The sequence below is a fragment of the Patiria miniata genome, unplaced genomic scaffold, assembly GCF_015706575.1.
Source record: "Patiria miniata isolate m_02_andy unplaced genomic scaffold, ASM1570657v1 HiC_scaffold_2, whole genome shotgun sequence".
Taxonomy (NCBI): domain Eukaryota; kingdom Metazoa; phylum Echinodermata; class Asteroidea; order Valvatida; family Asterinidae; genus Patiria; species Patiria miniata.
Genome location: NW_024037058.1, coordinates 3,386,494 through 3,409,066, shown reverse-complemented (window position 1 = coordinate 3,409,066; position 22,573 = coordinate 3,386,494). Strand labels below are relative to the sequence as shown.

Below are 22,573 nucleotides of genomic sequence, written 5' to 3'. Positions count from 1 at the left end.
TCATCAGACCGGGAGTTATCAGAAGAAGAAATTGAAAATGATCATTTTTTTAATTATTTAAATCTATCATACCAGTGTGTCTTTGTTCATCCCGCTCTTAGCCACATCTACTGTATCCTAACATATAAGTATAGTCAAACATCCCAAAGACTATATTCAAATTCTATATGTTACACTGGTAGAAGCGAGTGTTTACCCGCACATGCCGTTGAAGTGACACCTCTTCTAGTTCTACATCTCATCTGCAACTAACTTTGTCGCCTGTTCCTGCTGTTTCTGCTGTTCCTGTTGTTCCTGCTCCTATTTCTACCTGTTCCTGCTTCCAGTTTCTGCCTGTTCCAGAAGTCCTGCCTGTTCCAGTTTCCAGTTGTCCTGTTTGTTCCCGTTTTTAATGGCTCGCCAAAGTCCCCCTTTCTGCACTTCCTGAGCCGTCTCCCCGTGGCTGATTGGACCTGTTCCAGCCTCTCTGCCCAGTTCCTGTTGCCACTCCTGTTGTTCCTGTTGTTTTCAAGCCATCTCTCCATGTCTCAACCTTGTGTGTCTTTTCTTCCGAACTGTTCCTGTCTTCTAACTGTTCCTGTTTCTCAACTAGCTGTGTTCCAGTTCCTGTTCCTGTTCCTGTTCCTGTCCTCTCCGTCCTCCGTACTTCTCGTCGTCTTCCCAGCTGTGTCCAGCCAGTTCATCCAGTCCTGCAAGTGCCAATCATCCCTGTGGACAGTGCATCGCCGACGGACCAACGCTGACGGTGCCCAGCTTATTTTGTTTTGGCATATTTTTGTACCATTTTCCTTGTTTTATACCCTTTTAATTTCTGTGTTTTCTTTCATCACTCGTTTTTCACCATATATTTTGTGCACATTGCTTATATAGCCAAATATATCATTGTCATTGTTTATTGTTGCAGTCTTCATCTACGATATTCTGTCTTCTGTCTCCTACTTCTGTAATTATACAAGACCAGGTTTTAATTGAGTTCTTGGGAATAAAATAGTTTCTCCATATAGCTGAGCTCATACCAGTGTGTCTTTGTATTCTTCGTAGTCATCGTTCATCCTGCTCTTAGCCACATCTACTGTATCCTAACATGTAAGTAAAGTCAAACATCCCAAAGACTATATTCAAATTCTATATGTTACAATATCCTGTATAATTTGGACCTTTGACTTCCAAATTGCTGTGACCTAATGTCACATTTCACTAAGGTTATCTTTTTTCGCCTTAAATTTCTTTTAATGGGGTTCTTGCACAACCTGTGGGAGCCAAAAAAAAGACACCAAGCAGACTACCAAGTTTCTGGTCTTAGGGTTATTCATTTTCAAAGCATGTGAGGGGAAGATGTTTGCAACGATGAGTAAGGAAGCAGCAACAGGCCCCACTGAGATGGCAGAGAAGAGTAGTGCTACCCTCGGAGGTACCAAACCCCACCTCAAGTAATCAACACAGAGCAAGAACTTGCTGATAAGCACGCTCATTCAAGGTGCACAGCAGAGGTGAGTTTAAAGCTCACTTCGAAAAAAAAGTGTCCAGACTCGAAATCTTTGACAGCAATACACCTCGGAAAGGATATTGAAGTAATTCTAAAGAGTTGACTGGTGAATAAACGCAAGGTCTAGGCCTATACCTTCCAGCAGGCAGACTTGTTCAGCCTGAGAGCTTGCAGATGCAATCATTTCTGGACTGGATTTTTAAAGAACTTTGTGGTGCTGCCTGTCAAATATGGACTTCAAAGGACTTTGGAACACACATTTGAAAGAAAGAATAAGCATACAGACAAAGCCTAATAGTCCTTCTAGCAAAGCAATGAAAGTATTTGTATGTACTGACAACCATATTGTGGACAGCTTTATCAGTGTTTTTTCAAGACAATGTAAAGTAATTTCTGAAGTTACAATGAAAATGTAGCGGTTGTTACGTTTATAGTCTGCTGGCTCCACGAAATGCCACTTTACGATAGCAATGGTGTAACATGCATGGAGCTAACATGAAATAAGCTTCTGTTTGGAGGAACATGTTAAATGGAGTCTCAACCAACACATTCCATTTGGCTAGAAATAACAACCAAAGTCATGATGAAAGCAGCATTAGCAATGTTCCTAGCAAACATAGGAAATGGCAGATGAATGCCACTGATGTATGATAGGCCCTACATCTTTTTCCTGATCCCAGCGGGCTTAACCATGCTTGAATTTTGGTGATTCACAATGCAGTACGCCACCAAGAGTTTGCCTCAGAGAGTTAATTGCATTGTGGGAGATGGTCGACAAATTCGCAGCGTGGGACATTTGAAATTGTTCGTTTTTGCTGACAGTAGTTTTGTAAGCATGTGAAATTTGCCCTTTTATTGTCTTTTTATCAATATAGTGTTTTTTGTAAGACGGCAGAATGCTTTGCCCCAATCTATAACAAATTAGCTCAAGTTGTCTTGAGACTCTCATTCAAATGGGCCACTATTTTGTCAACTGAAACTTGAAAAATGGACACTCCATGGCAAACTATCGGTGGAGCACTGAGTTGTGAATCGCTGGAATTGTCTTGTTATTTCAAAATATCAAATGAACCACAAGGAGAAACTGACTCACATACACTTTATACAAAGTGTGGTAGATCACTGAATATTGACCCATTTTTAAAACCTGTAACTGCCAGAGTACAATAGTAGACCTCTACATACTGAGCTTTCCAGGTGTGACTTGGGTGATGTCCAGACTAGTTGATACTGCTTCTCAGAGAGTGCCATTTGGAATACACGAAACCAACGTGTGTCACCAACGTCAAAAACCTGCAAAACCGAGACAAATCACTCAAATGCATCAAATAGGACACAATGTATTCTTTATTTTAAAAGGTAGGGTGATAGTTTTATATTTGTGCATTTTCTTTGTAAGGAGCAACAAAAAAGAGCAAAATGTAAAGACGGGTGTTTAGCAACTAACCTTAGCTCTGTAATGTTGTATTTTTTCCAAAAAACAATATTCTATTGCAGTGATGTGAAAAGTAACTATAATTATTATGCATGGCGGCGAACAGCTGCGCAAGTGGGCAGCTGCGTGCGTGCGTGCGTGCACGCGCGTTGTGGTAACTTCGATAATATTATTTTGTTCTTAAAAAGAAGGGGAAGTTGGCATTTGGGTGGCAATGAGGACGGTTGGTGATGGCTGGTATCGTAGTTGGTGTTTGGTAGGGAAAGAGAACGGATGTACACTGTAGTGGGAGCTGTAATAAAGTCTGAAGATGTTTTGTTAACACAAATGAAGTGTGACCGACTGTTTTTTGTGCAAGACTGAAACTACCATTTTTCGTGAAATTTCCAGATTCGCTTGCACACGTTTGCGTGTCAAAAATTCAACATATAATTTCACGAAAAATGGACATCTGAAAAAGGCAGCACTTTCTGATTAGCCTATAAAGAGGGTGAGTATGCTTCTAAAGCAAAAATAAACTACAAACTAAGCCTAAATGTGAAAATCAACATTTGACAAAGTTCGACATGTTCGGGTACATGTTCCAAGTGAGGCCTTTATTCACGGAGGTAGTCCAGTAAATTGGCCACATTTTGGGGGCTACCTTTAACCATAATAGTTGAGCTGGTCCTGTGTACCTTTCTCACTGTCTGAATGAATGACTCACTAAATACTTGTGACTTAGTTTAAGGCTGGTGAAGAGAGGCTAGCAGTGTGCTTTACACCGCTCTAAAATACACCAGGCTTTGATAACTGGCTATAGGACATCATATGAATGGATTTAAACTCTTGCCCATTGTGAAGACTAGACGCATGAAAAGACTTCTTGTGCATGCATCCATTCCGTATCAGTTGAATACAATTTGGTGCAAACTGATCCAACTTTACTAGGCTTGCCTAGTGTTGAGTTTGAATAATAAAAGTGGGGCAAATGTTCCCTTGCTGATTGATTGCATTTGGCAGCCATCTTTAAGGTGTGTTTCGTTTTATGTTAATTCATCAACAATGAACGCACAATAAGAAGTCTACTCATGCATATTTCTATTGAACAAAAGCACACTGCAGTTAAAGCTGGCTGCAGTATAGGGCTGCCCATTTTCGGGCAATTTGGTATTTGATTACTCAAAAAGTTGGAACAAATATTCGGATATTCAAAACTGCTAGCTGCAACTGCATGCTGTGCCCGTGAAAAGTTGCAAGAAGAGTGTGCTGGTTGAAATTTGCGAGCGGCGATCGATATGGGGCACTGGAGTGTTTTGCAGCAAGTATTATATAACTGTAGTCTGCTCAAAGAATAACAATGAACCATCTCCGACAAAAACAACACATTACAGACAACAACAACAAAAATGGCACTTGACAACAAAGCGCCACAACTCTATGATAAAATAACATCACAGTCGTGTGTGTATTTGAATATTCACACAGGCAAAAAGCTACTCAAATATTCGGTCGATGATCGAATATATTTCACTTTTCTGTATATTCGGACAGCTTATTGGATCATATACGGACTAAAACATAGCTGCCAACTTTTCAAAATCCCAATTAGTAATCAACCCGCGCGGTCATTTTCAACTGCTCGTTTTATCAAAAGCTTTACCAACATCGAGTACAGGTACATGGTTTACATGTACACATGCATGTGCATACCCTTCTTGTTGTGAATAATAATGTACTGTAGGCCAAAAGATAATAATTTTTTATTTTTTTTTTAAAATTAATTTTGTTTTTATGTCTGTATTTGTTTGTTGAAGTCAAATAAATAATAACAATAATAACGTGCGCGTATTTTTTTTGAGATGCATGCTATCGATGTGGAGTTTTGAGTTCGTATCATGTTTTTACACACAATGATTTAGGGCCACCGTATGCAATAGAAATATCCCGCAAACATACCTTGCAAACGCATGCTGATTTATCTTTTCTGGACGTTGTGACAAACTCAAACTCTATTACCAATTATTCCAACCATACTCTTATTAAATTCCAGGATTAAAATCTCGCACTGATGGGTCTCATCCCGGCAATAAGCGACCAAATGTGCTCACGATCGTCACTGAAAAGTACTCACACATACAGTACACACACACAACCACACATCCACGAGATGCACACAAATGACACACCATTGACAAATATTTTTAGTACGGTCCTCAAGTACTCCACTGCGCACACTGCATTGATGTCTATCAGGTGCTTGACTGCATTCTTATTAGACTTGTCACCAGTCCATCCATTATCGCGACATTTCGCCAGAAGTTTTTGGTCAAAAACGATACTTTACAAGTATTTTTTTCCCGTTAGGTAGAAAATGGGAAATTCGTAATGTTTTAGTGGCAAATCGTATTTTCGTAATTTAACAAACAATTCGTAATAATTACGAAAAATTTGTAATAGTTGGCAGCTATGATTAGCATATACAAATAAGTAACTTTATAAAAGTGTATCAGATGTTCGGAATCTATTTACCAATTCGCAATGTCCACACTTGCTGTTAGCTTCTCAAAAACGGTGCAACAGTCTCCAGGAACTCTCGAGGCTTTTCGGAATGAACAAAGTGTCCGGCGCCCTCTACTGTTGCAATTGTTGCAGTAGGGAAAAGCTTCTTCATTGCAGGAAGGTGATCCATTCTGAAAAACAACATGAAAAAGACAACGAGGTTGACTGAGAGAATATTATGTACCAAGATTTTTATAAAAGTCTGGTTGCAAAAGGCTGTGAGGGGAAATTATGGTAATGACGTGCTAAGAAAAAGATTCATTGGTAACCTAGAAAAAGATACTTCTCCATAGGATTTCAAAATATAACTTGAACAAATTAATAATGATGGTTTTCATACCATTGCATGAGTGTTAAACTTAGTGACAGAATATTTTCACATCTTGTCTGTGTAAAACTGCTAAAGCTCCATAAAGTAACCTTGATTTCCAATATATGACAGTAATTGCTCAGAAAGTCACAACCAAATTGATATCTTTGTTCTTTTGTCAAGTGCTGACGCATCTGATAATAAGCACACTTAGCCTGTCTATGCAGGAATGTAAAATTACAAACTATAGGTTATGGAATATTAGAGCTGTATGTACCGGATATCTGAATATTCCCAAATTTTCGAATAGCTTTTTGTCGGTTTGAACAATCAAAAAGAAGAAACTATGCACGTGCGCACATGACTGAAGTGACATTTTAATCGTAGAGTTTTATTGTCAGATGCCGCTTTTTTTGTTTGCGGTAACTTTCTTGTCGACACCTTCATGCATTTCTTGGTCTCATTCTCTCAGCTGGGTCAAGACTCCGGACATTTTCACAGTTACTTTATACCGCAGAACACTCCTGCGGCCAATAATATCCATCACTGTATGCAAATTTTTACCGAAGCGTGCTTTGCAAGCAACTTTTGACCAGCAAGGAGGGCAGGTGCAGCTGGCATGTTTAAGTAATTCGTCAACTGCAGTTTACAAAAATCAAATACTAAATTATTCGAAAATAGACCCCCAACAAATATGTAATGACATTCCATGCTTAATGTGGAAGTGTACTTCCTCCAGGAATGTACTTCCTCCAGGAAGTTCACACTTTTTCTAAAATTTGTTTTGCAGCCCTTCTCAAAAATGTGACAGTGACTATAATCTTCCTCCTTTGTGAAATTAAGTTGCAAGTGGATGGACTACCTGATACGTAAAGTTGTAAATGAAATAATAGGCTTATAAATGTAGACGTACCTAATATAATTCGACCTGCTCCCCCTTATGAAGACCACTGGGCCATCATAAGTGTTATTGAATGTTGGTAGGTCAGCATGGAGATCTGGTATACCAGCCTCCAGACCATCTAGGTTCAGTCTCCATTGACATACACCGTCACGCTCGGTAACATTAGTCAAAATAAACTGCAATAGACCCACATCCTGAAAATAAAGACAGCAAGCATTCCAAGTGTGCATTAATAGTTACCAAATACTACGACTTGTATGACAATGTACACAAAATATTCACTGCTTTGAGTGATCTGGTAAAACTAACCCCCGAGGGTGATCCATGCAGAGTATTATTTTCCTGAGGCAATGCTGAGGGAAAGTAGAAAGCCTAACCCACATATACAGCTGGTTTTTAGACATGTTAAAGGGCCCATGCAATGGATTTGTTAATGCAATCCTTAACAAGTCAGGTGTGTTTACAAACACAAATGCCCCGCAACCGTGACTGTTCCCATGACATAACACCACTCTTTTAACATCAACTTACATGTACCTTGGTCACATGGAACATTCATTGACAGCATTATTGTCTTCTGTAGGTTTTATATGAATTAATCCCTAATCCCTATAATCTCAGAATAAATACAAGATTTCTATTGTTTTAGCCACTGTGAACTTGACCCTTGACCTTTTGGCCCCAAATTCAATAGGCTTCTTAGGATTACCAAGAACAATCCACAAACCAAATTTGAAGTTCATATGTTAAGTATTTCTCAAGTTATCGCGCTGACAAGATTTCTATTGTTTTAGCCACTGTGAACTTGACACTTGACCTTTTGACCCCAAATGCAATAGGCTTCTTAGGATTACCAAGAACAATCCACAAACCAAATTTGAAGTTCATATGTTAAGTATTTCTCAAGTTATCGCGCTGACAAGATTTCTATTGTTTTAGCCACTGTGAACTTGACACTTGACCTTTTGACCCCAAATGCAATAGGCTTCTTAGGATTGCCAAGAACAATCCACAAACCAAATTTGAAGTTCACATGTAAAGTATTTCTCAAGTTATCGCGCTGACAAGATTTCTATTGTTTTAGCCACTGTGAACTTGACCTTTGGCCTTTTGGCCCCAAATGCGAAAGGCTTCTTAGGATTGCCAAGAACAATCCACAAACCAAATTTGAAGTTCACATGTAAAGTATTTCTCCAGTTATCGCGCTGACAAGATTTCTATTGTTTTAGCCACTGTGAACTTGACCTTTGGCCTTTTGGCTCCAAATGCGAAAGGCTTCTTAGGATTACCAAGAACAATCCACAAACCAAATTTGAAGTTCATATGTAAAGTATTTCTCAAGTTATCGCGCTGACAAGATTTGTCCGGACACACACACCCACACACCCACCCACCCACACACACACCCACACACCCATACTTGTTTCACATGACTAGTGTGGACTTTCCATTGCTTTCGTGTAGTTAAGAAAAACCAGTGAAAAAAATCATTTTTCTCAAACTGTGAAAACTCTTTCAACCCAATTTTTTTTCTATGATTCCCTTTAGTGTTTCTCTTCATTCTGCTACAGATAAACCTAACCCCAAAATGCCTCTAAACCTGTTTTCCAGAAATGGGGAAACACTGTGTGGACGTGGGGTAAGTCCACACAACGTCGGTGCTACCTACATTATGTGGACGTCTTTTGTTCGGAAGTCCACACTGCGTATGTAAGACAAACTCACACACACACACACACACACACACACCCACACACACACACACACACACACACCCCACCCACCCACCCACCCACCCACCCACCCACCCACCCACCCACCCACCCACCCACGGAAGGACAAGGCGGAAACAGTATGCCCCTTCGGCTTCGCCGCGGGGCATAAAAATGCACCTTGGTGTCCCATATATCTCTACCGGGGTATTTTCAATTTTTGTTTTACCCTTTTTCAAGGGTATTTTTGGTGCCTTTTTGGTTTTTATGCTAATGCCAAGTTCCATATTCATGCGCAAAAGTGTGATGCATTTCAGACAGAAACCTCAATGTTACACCTGGTTTCACCAATAAAAGTTGCCAGAATTTTGGATATTTTGCTGTCGCAAAATGTTATTGTAATGATGTGTTGTGTCAGTATATGGTAGTACATGTAGGCCAATGACCAAACTTTTCTCACTAATGTTTTTAATGAACAATTTTTTTGGTTCACAAAACAGAAACACCTAAAAGATGAACCCTCAATTGACTGGAAAAGTATGGAAAATTTTGAATGTTCAAGTGCACTTTTCAATTATATTAACCAAAAAGGGGATGTAACATATCTTTCACACATGTACAATGTAAGAGTAGAAAGTTACACAGAGAGAACCTTTCAAATGAACTGTTTTACTGAAAACTATTTGGTACTGTATTTTTTTAGAAACTACATGTAGTTAAATATTTACTCCCACTACCCCTTAACTTCCTATACAAATGTACATTCTCTACCAAGTTGTCCTTGCAGTCAAACTCAATCATGACTGTTTTAACAGTTAAGAGCTCCCAGCCTAAATAAAGCAGGATTGACTGGCTGTGACTGATTATGTAACTTATACTGCTATGCTTTAACTACATGTATACATGTACTGATTATGTAACTTATACGGCTATGCTTTAACTACATGTATACATGTACTTATGTACATGTAGGTGATTGATAAGCCAGCTGTCCCAACCAATTTCATGGCTCTGCTAACCACAGAATTCTGCGCTTACAATCGCTATTCTGTACTAACCGTGCTAGCATAAAAAATTATGTGCTTACCCTCTAAGCACACAATCCTTAGTAACAGGATGAGCATGCACATAAGCCCAAATCCCTCCCTAACGCGTGAAATATGCTTACCGTAAGCACATACTTTTCTGCTACAAGTAAGCAGGGATTTTTCGCTAACTGTAAGCAGAGCGAAGAATTTGGGCCCAGTTTCCTACTTTACGGTTTAGAGGCATTTTTTGGGTTTTATTAATCCATTGCAAAATGAAGAGAAACACTAAAGGGAATCACAGAAAAAAATTTGGGTTGAGAGAGTTTTCACAGTGTGAGTAAAATGAGTTTCCATAGGTTTTTCTCAACTACACGAAAACAAAAGGATGTCCACACAAGGTATGTAATGTAAGCATGGGTGAACAGTTTCTGAGTAATCTGAATCATATATACTTTCGACTTATGTTTACTGCACCAGAGTCTTCTTACCTTAATAACTGCTTGTAGTTGTTTCCCGGCATTCTTTCTATTTTGTGCCAAGGAGACAGACTGGTCAAATTCTACTGCCTTCATTGCAGCAATGAACTCAGGAATCTGAAACGCGCTGCCGGTAGGCACTGGAGATACATCAACAACTACAAGTTTGTCTATCAGATGAGGCTGCAAATGTTACCAAAAAAAGGCACCACCAAAAATAAGCACTGCATAATTCACTTCGAAATAACTGCCAATACAAGTACATGTAGATCTACTCCACAGTTATCACATCAACGATGTTAAAAATGCACTGTCCATGTGCTATTTTGAGTTTAACCATGAAAATATCATTTGTTTTTGAATTGCTTTATATCCAAACAATACAAAAGTTATTCACTTTTGAATGAAACATCATGTGACAAAATCCCATCCATATTTAGTATTAAATGGAATACTTACTTTACAAATTAGGGAATATCTGCGTCCCAACAGTAATTCAGACGAATCTTGTACTTTGGAGGCTCAAGAGCACCCCCCAAAGAAGCTTTTTCAGATGGTTACAGCTTTATATGGTCAGTATGTACAATTTCTACACAAAGTGACTTATTTTGCTGAAACTGCTTAAAAATACTGAGTTTTTTTTGTACAATGAAAAAAAATAAGAGAATTGAATTTTCACACACACCTTACTCAATGCAGTAACCATGGCGATTCTGCCTCCCAAGCTATGACCAATCAGAATGCAGCGATCCAGCCGGAGTTCGTTCCTCATCAGCATCAGGAGGTCATCTCTCATGGCCTCCGTCCCCATCCCATCACCATGCTCACTGTTTCCATGGTTACGCACGTCAACGGTGAAAATCTAATGACATAAACAGACAGACAATTTGCTCTATATATGCTATCTACTCATATTATTGTTGGTACCAGAGGCCCACAACTGACTAACTGTCACTTGTAAGTTAGCCTGGTTGTTGGCTGGTGAAAGAGTTAATTTTATTTCATTTTTAACTACCTACATGTAAAGCAGCTTTTAAGCGGGAATAAAAAGGTGAATGGAACGAACCTGTGTTCACAGGAACAGAGTGCCCATCTCTCTTTCGAGGCGCCTGGGCCAGGCTCATATGCAGCTGTGGGGGGATCGCCACACAACCTCCACACTGAGTCTTACTCTATTACCTTCCCAGCATTGAATAACACCGGTACCCATTTAACACCTGGGTACCCATTTAACACTCGTACCCATTTAAGACCATATTTTACATGGACATAGAGCTGGATAGCATGGCTATGTTCAACAAAAAGTTTGGAGTATGAAGACCAAATGCAACTCCGTGTACATCGAATAATGCCGGTACCCATTTAACACCCGAGTACCAATTTAAACCCAGTACCCACTTAACACCATATTTTACATTGACATAGAGCTGGATACTGATATGGCTACATTCTCCAAAAAGTTTGGAGTCCGAAGACTAAATACAACTCCATATAAATCCATCGACAAAATACCGAAAACTGCCGGAAACAGATACATGTAGGATTGCTATGGTTGTTCCGAAGGGTTTATTCAGCCCCACCTGATTTGCATAGTGGGCCTAAGCTGCGAGTGAGGTTGCTGTTCCCACTCTGCACAGTACATGTGCGTGAGTGCACTGTTCGCGGCCAACTATCAAGCATTGGACTTCATCATCAATGCCTTGACCAATACTACTATATCTCAAGAAAGACAATTCGGGCAATTCACAATGCAGTGTGCCACCAAGAGTTTGCCACAAAGATTTCATTTTTCCCAGTGCATTGTGTAAGATGGTTGACAAATTGGCAGCACGGGACATTGCAAATTGGGTTTTTTTCCGGTCAGTAGTTTCGTAAGCGTATGATTCGAGTATCTGTTTGCCCTTTTAATTGATTTTATATACATGTGTTTTTTTTTGTAAGGCAGCAGAACGATGCCCAAGTCTACGACAAATTAGCTCAATTTGTCTACTGACTCTGATTCAAATGCGCCATGTTTTGTCGACCGTAAATTTGAAAAAAGGACTCTCCATGGCAAACTCCTGGTGGCGCACTGCAATTATGAATTACTCGAATTGAGGAAGTGCAGGGCTCCTCCAATTGCAACCAGCCTCAAACCACTGAAACATACTTACGGTTCTCTGTGTTTCTCTGTGAATCTTCTTAGCAAAAGTGGCCCAGTTGCTCTTTGAGCCAAATAGTCCATGGAGTATAACAACTGGAGAGTTGTCCGTGAGTGATGCAGGTCCCACAACATTGTACGCGAGTTTAACTGCTCTGAAAAGATAATGAATTGAAAATATAATGTATTGATACATTTAGTGCATTTTAACGGTTTGCAAAACATTCCTTAATCAGTAAATGCAGTTTCTGTCAGGGGGCTACGTAGGCTGTTGTCTAGCGGTCAAGACACTGTTGTTGAAAATTGGATATGCGATCCACCCGCTGAAAGAGGAAAATATTAGTACCAACAAGTGTTGGCAAGTTTCTCCAAAGTTACAGTTTCGCAAGTCAAGTACATCCACGTCAATTTTTTCCTGGCCGAGTCGAATTTTAAGTAATTTTTTTCACAGACTCAAACCAACTGAACATAATAACGTCATAACTCACATGACACATCATAACTTAATCATGTTGAATTTTTGAAGGACATTCGACATGCATTTGCCAAGTATTTTCGTAGAACCAGAAGAATTCTTGTTTATAGTACATGAGTAGTTGTTTTCCCGTCATTTTAAGATGCGAGGCAGTGTGGTACCTAATACACAATTGTGGCCAATGCCACTGATCCACATGGCATAACCAGCATTGCTACACCAGACTGCGTATAGGTCAGCACTCAACATCAGCTGGAAGAGTTACACATTGCAACCAATCAAGAGCTCTACAGACAACTACCCAAAAGCAACAACTACATGTACATGTACTATCAAGAAGAGACGGCTCCAGTTTGCAGGGCATAGCATTTGTAGAAGATCCAGCAACAAACCAGTTGCCAGCTTGATTCTCTGGCAACCCAACCAAGGGAAGCCAAACGTGGGACGACCAAAGACTACATATATTGATACACTGTGCCAAGACAACCAGCTACAACCAAGGTAAATTCATAGTTGCATGACACTTTGACAGAACGTCGATCTTGAACAGCCATCACCAATGTCTGACATGTGACAGAAGTCGCTGTCAGGGTAAGAGTAAGTACATGTAATGCACCACTTCATCAGGTTAGTTGCAAGCACCCATCTTTAGATTTTGAGCTCTTTTGTTGCTTCAAAAAATGCACTGATGACAAATAGTCTATACTCTACTTTTGGAGTAGGAACACTTAATACGACAGGGTTTTGTAACAACAAATAACTGAGGCGCAACACAGCTAAGTTAAATCATAGAGCAAGGAACACAACTACAAAATCCCTGACTGACCTTGGTGCAAGTTATATTGCTGAACTGTCAACAATCCAAGTTACTACAGAGGGATTTTGAAAAACTACTTCATAATTTGAAACCATAAAAAGCTCCTGGTCCTGATGGCATATCATACAAGTATACACTGTACATGTATGTGCCCTGTAACTCTGTCCACAAATCCAAACCAAAAAGACTTGTTAAAGAAAAAACATAAGATTCTCTAAACACTGGAAAAGTGATTTCAACTTTCCAAATAAACAATCCAGACTCTGCCTAGCCTGGCGATTGCCTCCCTGGTTCAATCACACAGAAGGGAAATACAGTCCCCAGCATAGCAGCAAGTCCCAGGCCAGCCTGAGTACTACAGTAGCTACCCTAGTGGAGCCCCAAGGCTAAATGTTAATTGGGTCTGGTATTCCTCCATGGCCCACCCAGGGACCCCATGCAGGGACTGCGCCACAAGGCCTGGCTGGGCCATCAGAGGCCTTAAAGGGAAGATACAACATTTGCAAACATCAAAAAAACAAAATGATCAAATAATCACGAAATATATTACTGGATTGTTAGGGACTGACAGTCTAAAGTATCATGTAAAATCGTAGCTACTGCCTACTGTACTGGTGTGCTGACATTTTCAAGAAAACTAGTATTTTTCCAATACTGGTCGACCGACCCGTGTTGGAGAAAACTGGCTTTTTTTTTTTAACCTGCTCCAATTTTTCAAATTAAGTTATTCCGCATTTTCTTTGCAATTGATTACACACCTGTGAAGGGGTACAAGCATTCTCGACTGATTCTATGACCTTACAATTCCCTAAAGTCTATAACTTGCTCCGTTTCAACTAAGTCAGTTGTAAGTGGGGTCAGGGAACCAGACTACAAGAAAATGGTTGGTTTTCTTGGATTTCCCAACATCTCCGAACTCAAAACGAGCAGCAAGTCAGTTTAACAACATTTGCTAACTAATCCTCCAAATCCATTTATGTCTGAAAATTGCAGAAAAAGCAAATGTTGTACATTCCCTTTAAACTCAAGAATAGAAAATCATATTCATAAAACAATATAACTATAAGACACATAACACCAAGAAAATACATTATTAACTGTGTGGAACTAGAGTTATTTGAGCAAAGTAACAATATGGTTTAAAAGAAAACTCGATAAGAAAATGTACATTGAACACTCCAGACCAACATATGGTCAATTTTGGTTCGGAGTGACCACATTTGGTACACACACTGACCATGCACTGACAAAGTTGGTTGAACAATAACTGACAAAAGAACTGTAGAAAAACAACTTCATTTAGGTTCACAAGAAAACAAGAACCAAACTTAATAACAGCATGATAACACTAGCTTGCTAAATAATTGAAATTATCAGGATCATGGCCCCCAAAAGGGAAATTTCTTACCTGAAAGGGAGAGACTGGAGAGACAGGACACAATGCATGCAACTTCGTGTGGCAGATCACTTAACTTAGCATACCAATCTGGCACACCACCAAGATCACTGCACATTCCTGTCCAAGGGTCACTCCACTTTCAGGAAAGGGGGTCTTGGACTAAAAAAACAATAGTCTTCCAGGCATGGGACTTATCAAAATAACAGTCAGGAGGGAAAAAAAAATAGAAATTGGCAGGGGTATTTTCAGGGGAAAAAACAGGGGGGAATAAACTGAAGTATGAGAAAAAAATTTAAATCACTTGTCGGAGCACCCTTAAAAAAAAATAAAAACATTTTTGCATGTGAAAGAAATGAAAAAGTTTCCTTTTATGTACAGTGAGTATACAAAAAATGCAAGTAAAATATGACAGAATGACAGAAAGAAAGTGTTTAGAACTGTGTTTACTCGCTTAAAGGGAATATACAACATTTGCAAACATCGAAAAACAAAACTACCAAGTTTTTACGAAATACCTTAATAGGATGTTGGTAAATGACAGTCTAAAGCATCCTGTAAAATTATGGCACTTGGTATGAAGTCATTTTCAAGAAAAGTGGTATTTTTGTATAAATTTCCAATGGTGGTCGGCCGACCACCGTTGGAAAAACCCAACTTTTATTCAAATACTGCTCCAAATTTACCATTTTTTCAGTCGAAATTTTGTTTGCTATTGGTTACATGTTCATGAACGGGTGCAGGCCAGCTAGACTGGTTCCCTTACCTTACAATTTTCTGGCATCTATAAATTGATCCATTTCATCTTTAGTGGAGTCGGGGAACCAGATTACTTGAACACTTTTTGGTTTTTCTTGGTTTTTCCAGCATTTTCGAACACAAAACTTCAAACATGTCAGTGCAACAATATTTGATCTATTACATAACATACTAACCCCTCAAATAGTTCATTTCTGAAAATTACAGCAAAAGCCAATAATGTTCATTCCCTTTAACACTTTTTTTTGCAGGCCAGGCAATTATCCACAAAGAAGCAATTAGGTTACCTTCATGGCCCAATGCCTAAAAATGAATACTTGGTCCCATGGTCAATTTGGCCTCTCTTGGAAAATTACTCAGATTTGTCAAAAATTATGAGATTAGACGTTTGATGTCTCATTTTAAAGTGAAGAGGTGTATATTTCAAATATTATCGCTGTCAGCTACACATTCTACGTCTGGCATTAAGTTATATTTTGTTTGCATTTTTTTGGACAAACACTTAATGTAAATTTCTTAGACGCCTCTGCAGCGATGACGAAGAGTTACGACATCATTCACAGCCATGGGATGGAAGAATTCTCTCTTCGCCGTGGCTACATGAACCTACATGTACACTCCGTGCATTCAAACGAGTGACTGCTCTCATCCGCGAAATTGCCGTACACTCTATCCAGCATTAACCCTAACCCCTGGGGCTCTTTTACTAGAATAGAAAGTATCCTGAATCCGCCAAAATCCATCAATTTTGTCATGCAAACAAATGTTGGTGGCCAGTGAGTCCATCAGAATCCACCAGTTACATGTAGGCGGGAGTAAATCTGTTGAGATCCTAAATCCGCCAGAGTCCCCCAACAGCTCAATATACATGTAGAGGTATCCTGAATCCATCAAAATCCTGCAGTTCTGCTAGGCTTACAATCCTGAATCCATCAAAATCCCCCAGTTTGTGCAATATGAAGGTATCCTGAATCTGCCGAAATCCCCGAAAACAGGGGTGCGGATTTTGATGGATTCAGGTACGTTAGGGTTATAAGACTGCATCCAGCCTGTCTTCATGTATTATCTACTAAACTTAATACCAGTTCGCAACATAATCCTAGGACATTTCAAGATGCTTCAAGAGGACCCCGCTACCCGTGAAATCTTCAGCGGGTCTTACAGACGGGACAATCAGTGACAACATAGTCCATTCAAGAGAGTTCCTGGCATACAAAGTAGTCACCACACTACAAGCACCGTCAATATTACTCGATTATTTGATACTATTTTCATATCAATATCTATTATTCGATATTATTTTATATTGATAATATCGCAATTTTTTAATGATCATATCAAAATATCAACATTTTTGATATTGAGGCATGATACCGAAAATATCGAAAAATGTGTCAGATATCGACAATTGCATGTACATGTAGGCTTAAATTAACATAAGTATAAACAAGACAAACAACACGATACGACGGATAAAATAAATGTAACACTGGTGTTATTGCATATCTTTCTACAAGCTGCTTCACATCAGAACTACATGTACCTAGAATGAGCACAGACACAATTTCTGCTGTTTTCTACATATCGTACAACTATGATACGTTCGTGCACTGTCGTGCCTGGATCCACAGGTACAGAGATAGCATGCGTGCTGAGAGTGGCTTCCTCCCCCCCCCCCCCCCCCAAATTCCACAGCCGAGCGCACTACAATATGCTGCCAGGTACCGCATCTGTGCCCTGTGCAGGGTAGGCCTATTCTATCTAGGAGATTGCATGGTATTCTACATACTGAAGTAGCTTGTAGGTCACTTTGGAGAAGTTTAGCAGAAAAGTGTCTCTCTGCGCTGGACTGTGGATGGGTTTTCAGCTTTACTTGATCCCAGACTGGTGTTTTGCAGACCAGCCTCACATTGATGCTTTTGCTTCTGGAAGGATTTCTTTATATTGTGCACCACCTGCTCTCTCACTATCTTCGCATCGGTTTCTCTGAAGGGCAAGATTACCATATGCGAAGTTCACTAATTTTCCTCTGTATTGACTAACAAGCCCCCAGATAGCAATTTCATGTCATCAAAGTCAATTTGAGCAGTGAGAAAATACAAGCATTTTCTTAAAAAACACTTAGAATTTTTCAGTCCACTCTCATAGGGTTTGTACACAGAGTGTTGAGTGAACTTCGTATATGGAAATCTTTCCCTCTGAAGCACAGGCAAGATGCCATTTGTTGAGTACAACATCACAACACAAAGGTCACACCAGTTGTGAAGTGGAGGACAGAAATGAGAACAAATGCAAATTCTGCCACGTCGTGCATATCCCAGAGGTATGAGGGATGTAGGGAGTGCATCATCCTCTTGATATTACGATTGACCCGTTCAACCCAGTTGGTTTGTACCGGTAGGTGGTAAACAGATGTGCTCCACATGCTATTTGTCCACAGCTGCCATTGTTCTGGAGACGTGCTAGAAGCCAATATTGAGCAGAGGATTCTTTGGGCTCTGTAATGGCAACTTTCATCTGGTTTGATGATTGTATGCAGTGTGTCCTGAGTGCAGCTGAGACCAATCCCGTGTGAAAGGTTCTGCTGCACATCAGGCAGACATGGTCAGCACCTGGAGATGTTGTCCCGACAACCCTGGACTTGCGGAATTTCCTTTTTTTTTCACAGCTTGGCTGGTCCATTTCTGCTCGGAAGAGGTAGCTCCTTTCCTGATGAGAATGAACCAAGTCCCCCTCTCTGCAGCAAGGCTCTCCCACGATACAGGGTTGATGCAAAAGTCTTTACCAGAGACTTTGAGACTGTCTTTGTAGCGCAACTGGCAACTGTCTTCGTAGCACTTTCACTGTCCTCTGTAAAACCTTTTCTCCTTAGCCAGTTCACTTCAGGAGGTGCTTATTTCCAATAGTGACAACACGGCTGGACCAGTACAATTGGGCTCTGCAAAAGAGTGTGGAAACTCAGAAAATCAGCATGGCAGAGAACTGCAGTGTCTGAAACCTTATCCTGCCAGCTTATTCGGCATTAATTTGTGCAGATGGTGCATGTGGAACCAATTCAGATTTCTGGCGTGTCTGCTGTAGGCAGTCCACGTCTCGCATGCCTGCGTAAAGTAGGGTGGGAAAGACAACGGCCCTGCAGACTGTCAGCTCTGTTTGGAGGTTGAGTCCTTTTCTCTCCCAAACATTCTGGCGAAGTCTGCCAAACCAGAACTGGCTTTCGCGATTCTTGCCATCGGTGCCATCCGCTCCGTTCACACGTACCCCCCTCACCGGCAAAGGAAGTACAGTTGGGGGTGACCAACCCACACCATCTTGCCTGACTGCAATTCATTTCCCGCGAAGCGCGGCCACTGCGTGTACAAAGTACAAATCCCCAGGTGTACGTGCGTCACACACAAGGAACAGTGCGCGTCAACCAGTGAAATGTCCCACCCATGGGACGTCGTTGCTAGGTAAAAGGGCGCCCTCTTTCAGTAGCGTACGGAGCTCATATTGTAAGACAATGGCATCTTCCCTGTCCCGGTAGGCTTCTGACGGCATAGCAGCAAACATCATGCTAAACAGTGTGGGGACCAGCACACAATCTTGCCCGACACCGTTGGTCACCCTAAAGGCCTCTGATGAACACCCCCCCCCCCCCCCCCCCCTGTCAGAGAACTCTGGCAAGCATCCATCTTGGAATGACTGCATCATGGCTATGAACTTGCTAGGATAGCAAAATTTTGCCATAAATCCCAGAGTCCTTGGCACACTGTGTTAAAAGCCCTGGCAATGTCTACAAAGGTTGTGTACACATTGTTGTCCTACTTTAGCGAATACCATCTCTGTGGCCGCACTGGCTTTTGGACAGCAGTCCCCTTTCAATATGTTCAAGCAAGCGGTTCAGTACATTTGTAGCTACATGGAAAGACATCGATCAGGCTCTCACAAAGTTACGCACATCACTGCCAGTGTGTCTTATTGCGCTTGAGACAGGTGTGTGCACGCGAGGTCTCAGCAGATCTACAGTTACATGTAATGCAATAATTGACACACATTAGGTGGTACCAGATCTGACACAAGTCGCACTGGATCCAGTCAACAAAATGAATGTCTGGTTTCTTGCAGATCATTGCGGCACACATCCATGCAGTGCTTCATACCGTCTTCATCAGAGGGCAGGTGAGGTTTTACCATACAGCTCCAACCACAGTGTTATGAGCTCTGGTCGGTTGTCTGGCAAAACATGGAGTGCATTCTTGCAATTGCAAAATCCGTCTGGCAAGTCAGCCTGTCAGCTAGGCCTCCCTGAACAACCAAGTGAGGGCCTGGTGGTTGGTCAAGACTGCACAGCGTTGACCCAAGTAGACATGTAGACAACTGCAAGTCTGTTATGTTCCATTGTACTGTTCTTCTAGTCCCAGAGCTTCTGCTGCTTTACCTGACAGCAGAGATGAGGGAGCATCCTCCACGATCTCGAAGTGGATTTTCCTGGTGACCCCATTGATCTGGCAGCTCAAAGTGGCAGCTCTAACAGGGTGAATGATTGTGCCATTGTACAGTATCAGCTAATAGTTTTTGATGGCACCGGAGGTGTGTCACAGAGCTGCATGTAGTCTGCAAGCTTCATGGTGCTGCAAGTTGCACCAGAGTCTAGCTGAAATCTGATGGTCTTTGTCAGATCTCTTGTTGGTGTTGCCACTGCTAGCTCAACAAAGTACTGCTGCTTGGGCTTTGACTGCACTGTATAGATGCTTTCGTCGCTGTTGCTTTCATCTCCTTCAATTTGGTGGAGCTTCTGTATACATGTGTGGATTTCTGCGGCTGACGTTTGGTGCGGTCTTTGCCCGATTATTTGCAAACCTTCACATAGTGGTTTCGTTTTTGGCACAATAGAGCAAGTTGTCCCATAGGCTGGGCACTTGCCTTTGCTGTGTGATATCTGCCACAGTACTTGCAATTGATGTTCGGAGGATTGCTGGGTTTTCAACATTTCTGTGTCCTCTGCTTGTTCTTTACAAAGTGAGCTGTTTCTGTCTCTACCAGACCCATCTGTTGTAGGTGGATCGCAGCCTGTTCACTGCTGCGGCATGTGTCGATAGCTTTCTGCAATGTCAGTGACGACTCAAGCAGCAGACGGGCACAAGTGCTGTTGCCTACTACTCCTATGACCAGCCTGTCCCTGAGCATTTCATTGAGCAGCGCTCCATTATTGCATGTTGTTGTCAACGTTCTCCAAGACTGCCGAAGATTTGGCTGGGCCTTTACGGTAACTGGCACTGGATTCAGCTAATTTCTGACACCGTGTTCTAAAGACAGCAGGAATCAAGTGTGGCATTCACTGAAAAGCGGTATATAGCCCGTAATCACATCTTACATTGGGATACGGTGGCCGCATGAAGCCCTCACATGTGTAGTGGTTAGGGTTTGTGTAAACTTGGAATCATGTTCAAAGTAAAACCATGTTGAATGTCACAATTTATCAGCAAGCTCAAATTTGTGGAAAGTGGGCAGGGTTTTGATTTATGAACGGAATTTTTAAAACCTAGGGGGTGTCAGAAAGGATGTAGTTTCAGACGCCACTTCTTTGGTTGTGCTTCTCATGTACACTTCACGCATGCATAGTAAAAATGGCTAGCTTCACGTAAAAAAGATGGCGGCCAACACTAACTCGACAATCTCGTCGTACGTATCGCACTGAAAAAACAACTTTTGAAATAATTTGAACTTTAATTAATAATATATGCTAACGCCTAGTGAGGGTGTTCTTTGTCGCTATGTAATTCAGAACAAATAATGCAACCTGATATTGATAACACTTTTTTCTTCATGTTCATGTATCATCTCAATGAAGGTCAGTCATCGCAAAAATGTTGATAAGAGTAGGGGCCTACTAAGAAACATTTCCAATTTTGTTAGGAAATACAAAATTTTCTCGACTCTCCATAGACTTTGTACACAACTGACAACTGCTGAAGTGGCGTCAGGTTGCAACATTTTTTCCTTTAATTCTACATTAGGTGTTACAAAAAAATTATACGAAATTTGTTGACGCTGGGTTGACGCTTGGTGAGTTGATGCTTTTACACATTTTTACGACCGCGAAAGTGGGGTTCTTCGCGGGTGATCAGGTGATAGTGAAGTGTAGGGCCGGTTCCTAGTATAAGCGAACAAAATCTACTTTAAATTTATTAGACCTACCAAACTAGTTGGCGACATTCTCAATAAACAGGTATGTCTTAGATAAAGGGCTGGGTTTTGATTTTTTTAGGGAAATTTGGGGGTAAGATGACGATGACAGCGCGGCAACATGACAACACGTGACCCGAAAATAAAGATGTCGATCACCGCGCGATGTACGTACCGTGAGCACGCACGGCGCGCTGAATCGCAAGGCACAAACCGTGCAGGAAAATCGTGATTTCTACCCCAAGAATCTGTTCAAAATTGATGGGCGTCATTAGAATTGAGAAAAGTCTGCTTTTGATTGTAAAGTTGATTTTTGAGCAATAAAAAATATTTTTGACTCTAATTTGATCAAAACAAAACAGGGGCCCTACACTTCACGATCGCCATTCGCGGCGTGGGCGCGTTGGACGGTCATGGCTTGCACTTTGCAATAATAATATGAATTTAACATGTTTAATAACCAGTTAATAAAATAAGCAGATATGTTGAACTTACCTTTTCTCACATGTTCTTGCACTTCTTGAGAACAGGCGTCGGCCATGGCAAAATGGTGATGGATAGTTCCATGGATTGCCAAATTTCCCTAACAACAGACATTTCATAACTCCCCCCATTTTACTACGACGACACGTGGATCAATGAGTGCTGCATGCAATGTACACCCCGGTGGTACACAGTACGATATGCATGATATGTGTGTGACGTTCCCAGGGAGTAATGTGGCAAAGCCCGATAAAGTGAATAAAATGGAATGAGGGGTTAAGATGAAAGCAAGGTTGAAATAGTACGGATTTACACTGGTTCCGCATAAAAAGTATATTCGATATCATTAAAATGGAAAGGTGGGGACCAGCAGCCAGTCAAAACAGCCCGTTTTCATCGTAACGTTCCCAAAACGTTACTATAATAGCGGTTGCTATCTAAGG

The 22,573-nt window shown here is 40.9% G+C and overlaps 1 protein-coding gene across 1 annotated transcript; it reads right to left on the bottom strand.

Annotated features, from left to right (window-relative positions):
• Positions 1-52: 52 nt before the first annotated feature.
• On the bottom strand, positions 53-22,547 carry LOC119727018 (protein ABHD11-like). The gene is made up of 7 exons (XM_038198902.1): positions 22,143-22,547; positions 12,046-12,187; positions 10,578-10,754; positions 9,905-10,075; positions 6,686-6,870; positions 5,433-5,593; positions 53-2,779 (listed from the first exon to the last, which is right to left on the bottom strand). The coding sequence occupies exons 1-6, from the start codon at positions 22,259-22,261 to the stop codon at positions 5,458-5,460; spliced, it is 930 nt and encodes a 309-aa protein (XP_038054830.1). The 5' UTR covers positions 22,262-22,547; the 3' UTR covers positions 53-2,779; positions 5,433-5,457.
• Between the last annotated feature and the right edge of the window lie 26 nt (positions 22,548-22,573).